The 14,429-nt window shown below is 42.8% G+C and overlaps 1 protein-coding gene across 1 annotated transcript in view; it reads left to right on the top strand.

The window, feature by feature from the left end:
* Positions 1 to 14,429, top strand: part of LOC146380209 (rab effector MyRIP-like) — a 125,862-nt gene that overhangs the window by 53,087 nt on the left and 58,346 nt on the right. The window contains exon 3 of the mRNA XM_084939139.1: positions 12,091 to 12,312. Within this exon, the coding sequence (XP_084795265.1) occupies positions 12,091 to 12,312 (222 nt within the window). The remainder of the gene's footprint in view (positions 1 to 12,090; positions 12,313 to 14,429) is intronic.

The following is a 14,429-nucleotide window of genomic DNA, read 5'->3' as shown; positions in this document are numbered from 1 at the left end:
AAGACCGGCATGCAGGTGAAGTGTGGCCGAGGCGGTTAACAGCGCTAGCAACAAGACGCGCGTGCTCAGTCGAGTACGAGCCTCACATGTTGGAGGAAGGAGACGGGGTCGGCGCACCGGAAAGCTTGGATTCTGAACGTGAGGGATCCACACATCACGATGGCGACCACGGTACAAATAACTCCCCCAGAAACATTTGACTTTTCTCATCCTGCCAATTGGCCAAAGTGGATCAGAAGGTTCGAAAGATTTCGCATTGCAACCGCTCTCGACAATAAATCAGATGAGTATCAGGTTAACTCACTCCTGTACGCTATGGGAGATGCTGCTGATGACGTTTTGGCAGTTTTACCACTGAGCGATGTAGATAAAAAGAAATATGCAACTGTCAAAGAGGCATTTGACAAACATTACGTAGGAAAACATAACATAATTTTTGAAAGAGCACAGTTTAACTCCAGACGGCAACAGGATGGTGAAAGTACAGAGTCGTTCATCACTGCTGTGCACAAACTTGCAGAAAATTGTGCATTCGGAGCACTCAATGACGAATTCATAAGGGACAGAATTGTGGTTGGCATAAAAGACAAAAGACTGTCCGAGCAGCTGCAAATGGACTCAGAGTTGACTCTTGCTAAAGCCATTGAGAGAGTTAGGCAGAGCGAAACAGTAAAGAAACAACAATCAATACTTCACAGTAGCGCGGCAGCAGAGAAAACACTGAACATGGACACAATACGGACAAATACAAAACGTGGGAAAACGCAGACGTGTCAGAAGAAAGAACAAAAGCCAATCAAGCAAAGTGAAAAGGAATGTGGCTGCTGTGGTCACAAGAACAAACGCTCATGGAAAGAATGTCCAGCCAAAGAGGTACAGTGTTGAAAATGTCAGAAGAAAGGACACTTTGCTGTGGTCTGTCGCAGTAGCACAGTAATGGAATCGGTAACAGATTTCAGGGCAGCATACCCAGATGATTTTAAAGGTTTAGGCATGCTGAAGGAGCCTTACCACATTGAGATAGAGCAAGGAGCTGTACCAATAGCCCTATCCGCCTCAAGACGTGTTCCTCTTCCCCTCAGAGATGCCGTGAGAAACGAGCGGCACAGAATGGAAGAAATGGGAGTTATCTCCAAAGTCACTGAGCCTACAGAGTGATGTTCAGGCATGGTAGTGATCCCCAGACCAGCAGAAAAGCCCCCCAGAATATGTGTGGACCTCACACCCCTGAACACATCCTCCCAGCAGTAGATCAAACACTGCAATGATGAAAGATGCTAAAGTGTTCACGAAGCTCGACGCCCGGTCTCGATTCTGGCAAATTCCGCTCACGCCAGAGTCGAGGCCACTCACCACCTTCATCACGCCTTTTGGGAGGTTTCAGTTCAACCGCCTTCCTTTTGGCATAGCATCGGCACCGGAACATTTCCAAAGGAGAATGTCACAGATGCTGGAAGATTTTGAAGGGGTGATTTGTCACGCCGATGATGTGCTTGTATATGGCAGAGACAGGCAGGAGCACGACCAGAGGTTGCACTGTGTGCTCCAAAAGTTTCAGAAGGAAGGTCTCACTCTGAATGAGAAGTGTGAGTTTGCTAAAAGTCAAATAATCTTTGTGGGACACAAAGTGTCAGCAAACAGCATTGCGGCTGATCCCAACAAGGTAACAGCAATCCAGCAGCTGCCACAGCCTCAGAGTGTGGAAGATGTGCACCGTCTCATGGGCATGGCCAACTATCTTGCCAAGTTCATGCCACAACTAGCCACACTCACCATACCGTTAAAGGAACTGCTAAAAGACAGAAACGAGTGGATATGGGCGGAGCCACAGGAAACAGCGTTTCAGAGACTAAAATGGATACTAAGCTTTCCAGAAGTGCTCGCTCAGTACTCCAACCCAGCAGATACACGAGTCGCTGCAGATGCATCGCCATACGGTATTGGAGCTGTTCTCACTCAGAAACAGTCTGACAACTCCTGGCGACCAGTCACATACATCTCAAGAGGTCTCACAGACTTGGAGAGATGCTATGCGCAAATAGAAAAGGAGGCGCTCGCTGTAACGTGGGCGTGTGAAAGACTGTCATCTTATCTCATGGGATTACAGTTCACTCTAATCACGGATCACAAACCCCTGGTCCCTCTCCTGAGCACAAGAGGTCTGGACGACCTACCTCCACGCATCTTGAGATTCCACCTCAGGCTGCTGCGCTTTTCTTTCACCATGGTCCATGTTCCAGGGAAGAACCTCGTCACCGCTGATGCCCTCTCACGAGCACCGCTGGCGGGGCCTCCCTCTGCTGGGGATCTTCAGCTGGAAAAAGAGGTGGAGGTTTTCGTGGACGGTGTAGTTTCCCATCTCCCAGCCACAGATAAAAGGCTGGAGGAGATTAAGTTGGCGCAGGAAATGGATGACCTGTGTAGAAGGGTGGTGAATCAATGTGTGACAGGCTGGCCAGAAAAAGGTAAAATAGATCCAGAGTTAAGAGGGTACTGGCAATACAGAATGGACTTCAATGTGGTTCATGGTCTTCTTACGAAAGGGGAGAGATTTGTCATACCACCTCAAATGAGAGCAGAGGTTTTGTCACGTTTGCATGAAGGCCACCAGGGCGTTTCAAAATGCAGGGCCAGAGCAAAAGAGTCCGTGTGGTGGCCGGGCATCTCTACCCAAATAGGTCAGATGGTAGACAGGTGCGAAACATGTCAAAAACACAGGTTACAGTGCCGTGAACCAATGCTGGCAACGCCTGTTCCCGACCGCCCATGGAAAAAAGTAGGCATGGATCTGTTCGAGTGGTCAAAGAAACATTTCCTGCTAATTGATTTTTTTTCTCAAGGTACATTGAGATAGCTGAACCGAGACACACATCAGCAGAGGTCACTATTAATGCTATAAAAGAGGCCTTTGCAAGGCATGGAGTTGCCAAAACTGTGGTATCGGACAACAGGCCGCAATTTTCATCCGAACAGTTCAAGCACTTTGCTAAAGAGTAGCAGTTCACACATGGAACGAGCACCCCCAGGTCCCCAAACCAACGGGGAGGCAGAACGCGCTGTTCGTACCATCAATGTGGTACCTGTGGAAAAAGTATTGTGACTACAACAGAGCACTGCTAGCGTACAGGGCCACCCCACTGGAACATGGGTTCTCACCGGTGCAGTTGCTCATGGGGAGACCATTGCCACAAGCAGCGGCGAAGCTGGTGCCAAAGTGGCCCGACTTACAGGCTTTTTGCATTAAAGATGAGGAGGGGAGGTGTGAGCAGGCAAAACACTACAACCGCAGACATAGAGTCAGACCGCTTCTGGATCTATCGTCAGTACAGAAAGTGTGGATTACTACTGAAGGAACCACTGGAGCAGTAGTTAGACCTGCCAATACCCCCAGATCTTATGTGGTAGAGACAGACAGGGGTTTTCTGAGGAGAAATAGGTGCCACCTTAGACCAACAGGGACTGTTACCAGATCTGGTCGAGAGGTGAGACCTCCTGAAAGATTGGATGTGTAATTATCTGTAGTTATCCATGCATGCCCTATTCAAAGCTGGGTTAGGCTGTTAGAGATGCTTACAATACTGTGTTCCGTTTAACTGTAAGTGAACAAATGAGGGATGTGTATAATCTTCACGTTTGATGATGCTCCGCATTTCTGTTCTTGTGCACTGTTTGAGTCATTACGAAGTATGTCTTTAGCTAAAAGGAGGAGGTGTAGCGGGAGACTACTGTACCCATAAGGCTGTGTAGGGGGGATCTTCCGATAACGAAGTAAAGTTGGGAAACTTCACCCGAACGTGCTGAGTCCAGTGTCCTCCTTATACAGAATACATTTTAAAAGTAACCTTCCCAACACTGCTAGTTACTGGATGGTTCGTGTAGTGCCACTATGAGGTTAACATTTGTACTCTGATATGTACTAATGTACTGAGTTTTGGTGCATTGTGAAAGGGTTTGTAACTCTGATTTTTATTCAATAAAAGTTAGACTTTGGAGCTTACTCCATCTTCTGTAGCCTGAAGTTCTAGGCTGCATGTTTTATTTTATTTTTTTTTCAGTGGATTATTCATTTGACACTTTAATATTTTAACTTGCACATGAGAGGGATCCCTGCCATCTGCCTGCAAGCTATATGATTTCATCTCAGCTCACCAGCCTCTTCACACCTGCACATCAATCAGCAGCTTGCCAGCAACCCAACAGCTGAATGTCACAACTCCTCTACCTTGATTTGTATTACCCATGTGCCAGTCTGCTACTGCATTGCAGAGGAGAATAAGAGTTGAGATTGTGGTACTCGCTGCTGTCTCTTGGAACCGGCATTGAAGTTAGATGAACTGTGTAAATCAGCTTTATCCTGCCGGGGTCCAAAGGAAAGTTTTTTTTCTCTTCATTCGAGCCAAAATTTGCTTCAGGTGTTCATGCTCAAAGTCAGAAATGTGTGTGCATGCGCAAGAATTTAGTGTGTAGATAAGTCACTTCAGGCTGAATAACATCAGGAGGGGATGTCAAGCTGAGATCCTGACTCAAGCCTGAGTCCATACAGGCAGCCAGTCGCACTTTCATTAGTTGAAAGGACATCACATTGATTACATTCATTTCCTGAAGACTGACCTAAACCATCAATTCTTAAACCTTGCCCTCATTTTCACCTTCCGCTAAATTTAATCAATTGTTCAGTCGAACACTCTATGATTTGCAGTGAGAAGCGTTTCTTTTTGACCACAGAAGGGACACAGGTCCCACTGTGTGAGTTTTGTAAACATCCAAACACAAGTCAAAGTACTTCTTCACATTATGTATTTTCCACTTTGAAGTGAAGGCAGCTTAAGTGCTCAGAAAGGTCTCGATCACTTCACAGTTATCAAAGCGTTTAGCTGCTGTGCACTTGAAAATACTCGGATCAATAAATACAGACGCACACACACAGTTACGCTACACTAATACTATCCTGTCACCCCAGTCTATGCTCACATCCATCTGCTCCCAGGCTGTGTGAGTCACTGGGATTCTGGTGAAGTGCAGATGCTGGTTTTGCAGGTTTCTGCTGCAGCAGGCAGATCAAACATTTGATAAAAGTCTCTGTGGTATATTTTACGCTCATTTTCAGCAATACCAACATGAACTTAACAGTATCACTACATGTGACCCCCACCTTCCTGTGACATGTTACCACCACATTTTTCCCTATTGTATTAAAGTCGCGCCATTTATCCAAAATGACACTGCGCATGCCAATTTTTTTACCGTGTGTTATATCAAATATTTATGTACTCTTATGTGCTTGTATTTTGATTTTAGCTGAGTGCGCATCTCTATAGTGATGAATTAACTTTAAAAACACCCTGCACGGTCTTTAAGCAGGCTTCGATTTATGCCATTTCAGATTTCACTAGACCCTCCATATTTGCTCAGAAATGAAATCCCATTCCTTATTCATAGATTGGCGAGTCTCTCTGGCCTTCGTATAGAAATGCAGCAACCTGAAGATTTTTAAGTTCCTAGTAATATGTTTCACTGTCATGATAGTTATTCTGATGCTACTTACTCATTACCTTTGGATTTAGCTAACTGTGTGCCTGTTCAGCATGCAGTCATGTGAAACAGAAGCTTTACACAGGACTCCATGCTATCTATAGAAAATCTAACTACACTGACCCATCGTTCAGCAGCAATAACTTGAATTTATACTTTTCTCTATGAATTCATTAATCTCTCACATCGTTGGAGAGGAATTTTGTTGCTTCAGTGTTGAGGTCAGGACTTTGGACTGGACCATTGCAATGCATTGATTCTTTTTCTTTTTTTTTCAGCCATTCTGTTGTAGATTAGCTGCTGTGCTTGAGATCCTTGTCTTGCTGCATGACCCAGTTTTGGCTAAGCTTTTAAAGAGGTGGTCACACTTGATCATAATCCAGGTCATTTGATTAGCAGGACTTTGCTGCTATTTACCCTCTTAATTCCTATAGAAGCAATAAAGGTGGACTCAGTTTTTCAGAGGGCTGCATAGAGTCCTACCAAACCTGACTTTTTCACATGACTATAGTTATAACACAGTTGCTGACGCTGACAGACGTGTTTCCATATCTGTATCTAATGAAAGTGATTCGACTCGAATCACTTTTGCTTTGAAGTTAAATGTAAAAAAAAAAAAGATCAATAGATGGATAGATAGATTGATGAGATATAGATATATGATATATATCGATGGATAGATAGATATTTGCGTGGGTTCACTCCGGGTATTCTGGCTTCCTCCCACAGCCGATCTGATATCCTCGTGTTGGTGTTGTTCCCACATCATCAGAATCTGACGATGTGGGAATAACACCAACACGAGGATATCAGATTGTGCGTCCAAAGACATGCAGTTAGTGGGGATAGGTTAATTGGTAACACTAAATTGCCCATATGTCTGAATGTGAGTGCGAATTGTTGTCTGTGTCTATTTGTTAGCCGTGAAACAGACTGGCAGCCTGTTCAGGCTGTACCCTGCCTCTCACCCTAAGACAGCTGGGATAAGCTCCAGCCACCCCCCCCCACCCCCACTCTGCGACCCTAAAAAGATAAGCGGAAGAGGATGGATGGACAGTAGTGATTCTTTACAGTGATTCTTCACAGCTAATCCACCTTATTAATCACAGTGACTTTCACTTGTGTGCTAGTCATTAGCCCTTGGATTCCAGGCCAGTTTGAAAACTGGTATTTTATCTGCCCTGGACAAAACCTTCCTGGATGTTCACTCAGCCTTGTGCTGGTTCTTGGTCTCTTTAATTGCATCCAGAGCTATTTTGGCTGCTACCTGCTGACGATGCCCCTTGGAAATCAAAGCTGGTTTCAGAGTAATTCACATTTGGGCATTTGTGATGCCAGGCTTAGGTCATCAGTGCAACTGTTTTGAGAGCTATAACTCTTGAGCTCTGCACTGAGTAAGACAACAGCTGCTGAGAGGGCGATACATCATTTAGAAAGAAACGGCAATTGTTTTTGTTTTCCAGTCTGACTGCAAAATGCCATTATCTTGATTACAAATCTGACCATAACATGATTCAACATCACCCAGAAACTTAAGCCTAAGCCAGCCTGTTTGTCATCTGGGAGACTGTGTCATCTGACAGAAAGAGAGAGAGAGGAATGGACATTACGGAGAGGTGGAAACGGAGGAAAAATTACTATGTTAATGGATGGCTGGCAGACACTAGGAGTGTGAGTGAGAAGGGGATGCAGGGCAGACTTGATGGAAAAGGAGAAAGAGATGAAAAAGACTCGAGCTAATAGATCTTCAGCACAAACAGTATTTGCTGGAAGTGACAGATTGTCAGAAATAGCCTGAACATCATTAGGTCCACATATCACCCCAACTCTTCTGTATTGGATTACAAAACAAATTAGTATTCAGCGGGTGTGCTCTCTCCTAAACCCATGGCACCGTCAACATGTGCACTGCAGCGACTTATTTGCATAATCAATCGTTTTTAATTTAACAGTTTGGCATCCTTAAACTTTGAGCACCTGTAGAACTTTGCAGAGCTGCTACAGTTAATCATGTTGACATTAAGGAAGGCTTCAGTAATTAATTATATTATACTCATTTCAAATGCAGCGAGGAAACCCAGAGATGGTGTGAATACGGTGCTAGTGGTTAACCTGCTCTACCTGGCAGTCTTAAAATAAACTGAGCCGCGATGAAGCAAAATTGATAAATGTGATGGTTAATCAACAGTTTGGCTCTGTAACTATATAAGTATAGTTTTTAAATTCATTTAATGGTTACTGTCATTTTCCAAACATTCTCAGCCCACAGCCTCTCCAATGTGGCAGACATCAGGCTCCTCAGAGCTCTAAAAATACATTTTTGCTATTTTCTGTCACATTATAGAGAAAAACCATTAACATTGATTAATCTGAAAAATAACTTGAGCACTTTAATTCTGTTATAGTAGTGCAATACACATATTGATTGACAAAATAAGATTCATTTTAATGAGTGACTGACCTTATTTAATAAATAAAAATGTAGTATTTTACCCTCCTTTAAAGATGAAAGAGTGAATTTTAAACAGTTCACCCTCATTATTAAATTATTTATGGAGCTTTTTGTAAGCACAGCGCTCTTATTAAACCCAAGATCTATGTGTGAATCAATTAAAGATCAACAAGAATGTCTCAGACTGCGATATAGGAGATAAATCTCTTTGCATAGCACAAGAGAAGATGTATAAAAACAATGTACTCTGAGTTGGGTTAAAAGAAAATGTCAGTGGTACCACAAAGTCCAGTTATTAACTATTTCGCACATTTGTGTGTTTTTTAAAGGGAGCAACTGAAAGAAGACAACGACATTGGACCAAAAAGATGAAGCAGAAATTTAAACAAAAGATTGTTGTAGCTTAGTAAACTTAGTACAGTAGGAAAAACAGTGATTCAAAACAAGCAAAATTACTGTGCAATGAACCTGCGACCTTGTTGCCTTCGAAATGGTTGCTTTGAAGACTGGGATCAGGTCTCCGTTCAGTCGTAGTCAGTAGTCACCTTCCACGCGACGTTGGTGCATTGAAACACTGTTAAGATGAGGTCAGTTTGCTATGAGTTTGACTGAATGGGGTCCAGTTGACCATTATATGCAATCTGTTTGTGATAATATGGCAATTAATTATGATAAACCTGTGAAAATTGCAAATTTGTTATCATCGTCCTTCACATTAATTCCATACATTCAGAGTTCAGTCAGAAACCCAAAGATCTGAAACAGAAATCCTTTATATAGGATAATCTTTTATATAGGCATATATACCAAATAACAAATACTAATAAATAGGGGTGGGGGAAAAAATCGATACTGTGTAGTATCGTGATATTTTGTTTCCTAATAATGTATCGATACAGGGACAGCAGAAATCGATATTTTGTTACAAAAAAAGTTTTTGTGGACTGGAACATGCTCTGACTTCAGAGCATGTTGATCAGCTCCTTTTTCTGAGCAAGAATCCTGACATTCACTGTCCAAATGTGTTTAACTTTTTTTATGGCAGCAATAAACATGACAGTTTACTTATTTTCATTTAAGACATGTTTTATTTTAATTAAGTTTAAAAGTTTTTTTATTTAATTTACTTTCAAATTCTTCAGTTGCTGAATGGGCTGCATAGTTTTCACAAATTGCATAGTTCAGAATAGCTATAATTGTACCAGATGGTTGCATTCAGTTAAGTTGGACTAGACTGTAATACAAACCGTTCAGTTTGTCAACAATAAAACTGACTGAAATGAGAGAAAGACTGAGTGTGAGACTTTGATATTAGATAAAATGAATATTGATAAAGTTTGCCTTTATGTACAGAATCTGAATATCGCAAAATATTTTTAAAAATTGCAATAATATCGTATCGTGCGTTAAGTATTGTGATAATATCGTATCGTGGGATGTATGGTGATTCCCACCTCTACTAATAAACCAGTCTGCAGCCAGAGTGTCCTATTTGAAAGAGACTCGTTTCAGACAAGTTGCTCTCAGTGCTGCAGACTGACTAAGGCTGACTGCAACATGTTGCGTCATGTGTTTATATAGTAGATGGCGGTTATTTGCAAACTTTCGCCAGTCTGTCTGAGAGTGATCCTCTGAGGTGGACCATGACTGTTTGGAGACGGGTTGCCAACCACCCTGTGATCAAAAATGAGCTGGTAATTAAATGCAAGCACAAGGCAATGGCAGATGTTCCCCTTTTCTTTCACAAGGAGCTTGCAGTTCTATTTTTTTACTCTAGCATGCCTGAGCTATCAGCTGTTAGCAGGAATTTTGGAGCATTCTTTAAAATGTAATGCTATAATATTTCCAGCACATTATTATTATATTATAAGCTGTATGCCAAACACCTGTTAAAAATCAGTAACTCAAAACACTGCTTTGTGAATAGGGAGCGCCTTGTGTTATTTCTCACTGAGGCCAATTGTGCCTCACTGATACCTGGATGACCCACATGTATCTACACCGATTACTCTGCACTGAGCACAGGTTTTCATGTCTCATTAACAGGGAAATGAGGTAATGTGAAGCGATAGCAGGCATGATGAGCACTCTTTGTCTTTGGATATGTGTACATTTGCCCGATCATTTAATTAAATGGCTATAGCTAGCTGCAGTCTAACTGGGCTGCTCATTAAACCCATAACACGAAAGCAGAAAGGCAAAATGGATCCTGATCATAATCAGGATTGAGGAAAATGATTTCCAGGCAATTGCCTCTTTAGCTTATTGAGATATTAATGTTCTCTGCATATATTTCCCTTGCTTTTGTTTGTGCACATAAATGTGTTTTGAATATTTTCATTTATCATTTAATTTGAGTACAACCAATATTTGCCAGCTGCAAAACTATGAAAGCCTCCTTTTGAATACGTTTTTGGTATATAATTGTTTACGTCCGTGTCCATATGCAACGCCCACGCTCGTCACCCCAAACCCACCTCTTTCTCACATGACGCTGTATACGAAATGGTTGGTTCGTCTTGTTATTATGCTACGTCTAATGATGCATAGGAAAAGCAATCAGCGAGGCGGCAGAGGAGATCTGCTCGAGGAGCAGCGTTAATAACTTAGGGAAGCAGGAGAGTGCAGGGTCCCCGCTGGTTCGACACAACATGTACACAAAATACACACAGGAAATTTGCAATATGCTGCATTCACCACACTTTTTGCTCCCTACTTAATTTTTCATGTATGACTTAGTGGTTTGGTTAGGATGGACTCTGTGGTGTAAAGAATACTTCTAACGCCTCTGGTATGCACATATAAGCCCCATCTGCCATGCACATGTGTGCATCTGTGAGATCAGCGTAAGCTCAGTAGGCCATGACCTGGCTGAGGGTAGGGTAGAGGCTTTAAATAATTTACCCGCTGCCCATTCAAGCTGAACTCACTTTCACACCTCGCCAGCAGCAACATCTCGATCTCTGCATCTCAGCTGCCGCTCGTGCCTAATGACAAGTGATGGCTGATGATGTAAACATGGGTAAATGTGTTCTTACTCGAGCTCTCCTTCTCACTGAGGGTCATTTTAAATATAGCTGACACAAGTGCAACATCGACTGATGATGATGATGATGATGACGATGTGTTTATGATACAAATGCGAACCATTACATAATTTATTGTAGCCTCTGCTGATTTTGCATTTTGCCCAGTAAGCACAAATCCTGCAGAGGTAAACCCATGTGCATAGTTAATGTGAACACTTGAGGCTTCAGATAGGAAAGATGCTTTGCTGGTTAAAACACGGATTAACAGTCCGTATTATACTGTCTCTCTCATAAGCTTAATACCCAGCTACAGGTGAAGGATATAAATTTAGTCTCACTTAATTTTAAGAAGCTGTAGGATTGTCAGAGTCAGCTGAGACTGTGGATTATTGGTTCTTTTTTTTAGTTGGTTTTGTTCAACTTTTTAGCCTAATTCCTAATTGCTGATCAGTGGAAACAGTTCTCTGACGTGATCAGCGAGTCTTTGTCCATCATTTATGTGATTTTAAACTTTAGTTTGAGTAGCTCATCAGAGGCTTTCTATTTATGCTCCTTTTTTTCCCAGTCAGGCTCGTTTGTGAGTATTGACCTTCAAATTAACTGCGATTTAAGCCGGTTTATTGTAATTATTCCAAACCTCATAATATCTTGATTAACAAACTACAATTCAGTTTCATCTGATGCTTTGGATGTGCATGACATGCTGTCCTCAGCGGAGTTCCGACTGAAGTGCAAAAAAAAAGGCATGACAGGTCCTCGCAAATTGAAATGTCAGCCATCACGTTAATTCCACAAAATCGGCGTAAGGGAAAGAGAAGGCATTTGAGGCAGAAACATGGAGCAGCAGAGTGTTTTCACCAAACCCTTGACCCCTGCCCTTCCCTTGTTCACCCCCCACCGCCCAATTTTTCATTTGCCACAGTTTTTTCATTCACTCTGCATCGCGGCGTCCTCCGCCGTTTTCACGTCCTACCTCTCAACCAGGCGCTCACATCCCCCCTCTCTCTCTCTCTCTCTCTCTCTCCCCCTCCCCTCATCCTATCTCTCTCGCTCTCTCTCTCGCTCTCCCGGTTTCAGTGAGATGAAGCAGGAGCTGGCGGAGGAAGGCAGCAGATGCTCCATCCTCTCCAAGCAGCACCGCTTCAACGAGCACTGCTGCATCCGCTGCTGCGCGCCCTTCACCTTCCTGCTCAACCCCAAGCGCCAGTGCCCGGACTGCCAGTACAACGTCTGCAAGACCTGCTGCACCTACAGCAAGAGGGACAAAGCGTGGCTCTGCTCAGCGTGCCAGAAGGGCAGGTTAGTGTTTCCACGCAGACACGTTCACATACACACCCTGGGCAGAGGCAGGGGAGATTAGGTCAGTGGAATGAATGAGGGTGAGAGATATGAGAGAAGCTGTGAATTGGCTGACTGGAGGAGACTGAAGGAAGAGGAAAATTGATGGGGGGGTAAACGGGAGGGAATTTATGAAAGAAGAAAAGAAGATTAAGTGAGGAAGAGGGCTGTAGGAATACTGACTCTGAAGGAGACAGATGGGGAAAAGTGAATGAACGAGAGGGAAAGGTGGACTTTGATGGTGACAGTGCCTTAAGGATGGGTGTGTTTTGAGTCTTTTTCTGATTTTTTTGTTTTGCTGCTTTTTTAAACATCATACTGTTCAATCCTTTCTTACTGAAAAATCCCTGTTTCCATTTGCATTTTTCTGCATGTTTAATATGGTGATGAAGGGGAAAAGTGCAGGGCAGTTAATGAAAAGGTGGAGAAAAGTTATAAAATAAATGTTACGATTGTTGATATGAACTGTTGGTAATAGAGATACAACAAGGCAGTGGTGATGAAAATTGGCACGTGTCCATTTTTCTCCAGCAGATTTCACATTTACATAAAAAGACCCAATTTCTACAGTAAAATAAATGATTTCTTTCTGCTTTTCTCCCAAACAAAAAAATCAGGGTTTTAAAGGAATCAATGCATGTTTGTGATTTGAAGGACAAAAAAAACAAAACAATCAGGAGCGTGTGAGGCAGGGGAACGTGCCGGAGCCAATTGTGTTTGCAAATGACTGCTGTGTGTGCATATGTATGTGTCTGTTTTGGGCTGTTTATGCATGCAGTTCTGTCCAAAGCCTTGGGAGTTATTCGTGTGTCCTGACTTGCCATTAGATGAATATTAAACTCTCTGTGTCTGAGCAGGTTGTTGAAAATACAACGCCAAAGTGTGAGTCCATTTGTGGTGGATTCAGTGGGGTTTGGGATATGATATATATATGTGCGTGTGTGTGTGTGTGTGTGTGTGGGGGGGGGTTAGGCTCTAAGTATCAGCTTGTAAAAGCTTCTTTTGTATGAGGTGATGTCTTCAAAGGTGTAATTTATTTGTTCCAGAATATGTATATGTGCTGCATTTAGCATTTTCTGACTATTTGTGTGTGTGTGTTTAGGGTTAAGACAGGATTTAAGAGCGCAACAAAGCCGCCAAAAAAAAAATTATGCCACCCCTCGCCTTATTTCATCCCCTCAGTCGCCTAGCTCTGTCTCTTTCTGTCTGTCATTGATTTTTGCTGCATGGTGTATTGAGTTAGACCCGCTGCCCTCGGTCCTGGTGTGTGAGACAGGAGGGAGAAGGAGGAGTGGGAGCAGGAGAGGCAGCGAAGAAGAGGAGGAGAAGGAGGGAAAGAGATGATGGTAGTCAAAGGAGGTGACAAGATTTGCATCGATCATCTCTCCCCCTCATCTTCTTCTTATTTCTGTCTGTCTTCCTTTTGAGTGTGTGTGTGTGTGTGTGTATGTGTGTGTGCGTATCTCTGCTGGGGGCTCTATAATGTTCTCATTACAGCTTTAGACTGAGTCACAGATGGGCTTGATGTCACAGCATTGCCGTCTACCAGCTACATATAAATACAGCACTTTTCATTAGCGCATTAAACAAGCTTAAATCTGGTTTTAGCATGAATTACTCTCTCTGGGTGGAGTCATGTCGTTTGGAACAGCTTTCACTGGGAAGAGAAGGCTGGCATTTGATTTTCAGAAATAGCTATTAGTTACGATTGCAAGAAAATGCACCGATTCGATGCAAAGTACCTCCTCATCAACAGTATTTTCATTAGAGAAAACATCGAATGAAATACAGTGTTAGTCAAACTCACGAGTTTGAAAAAGTTCATGGGTTTTGTCTCTTTTTGAACCATTTCTGCTGAATCTAAATGCAAAATCTGTTCGCAAAGGAAACAAACCGCCAAATGCTCTCACTCGCATTCACCGGCTGTCCATCAACATTCACAGTGGCGTGGCCACGCTGCCCACAAGTGTGATCCAACTACGGAAAGCAGATTTGTAATCATTGCACACATGGACGCACTCAGAGGCTAAAGTCACCCACTCACACATGGATGCATATTAGAATGTATGCATGTATAT

This window comes from Perissodus microlepis, chromosome 9, assembly GCF_051167445.1.
Source record: "Perissodus microlepis isolate ML-2025 ecotype Zambia chromosome 9, ASM5116744v1, whole genome shotgun sequence".
Lineage (NCBI taxonomy): Eukaryota > Metazoa > Chordata > Actinopteri > Cichliformes > Cichlidae > Perissodus > Perissodus microlepis.
The sequence above is the reverse complement of the archived record's forward strand: the minus strand, read 5'-3'. Positions and strand labels throughout refer to the sequence as shown.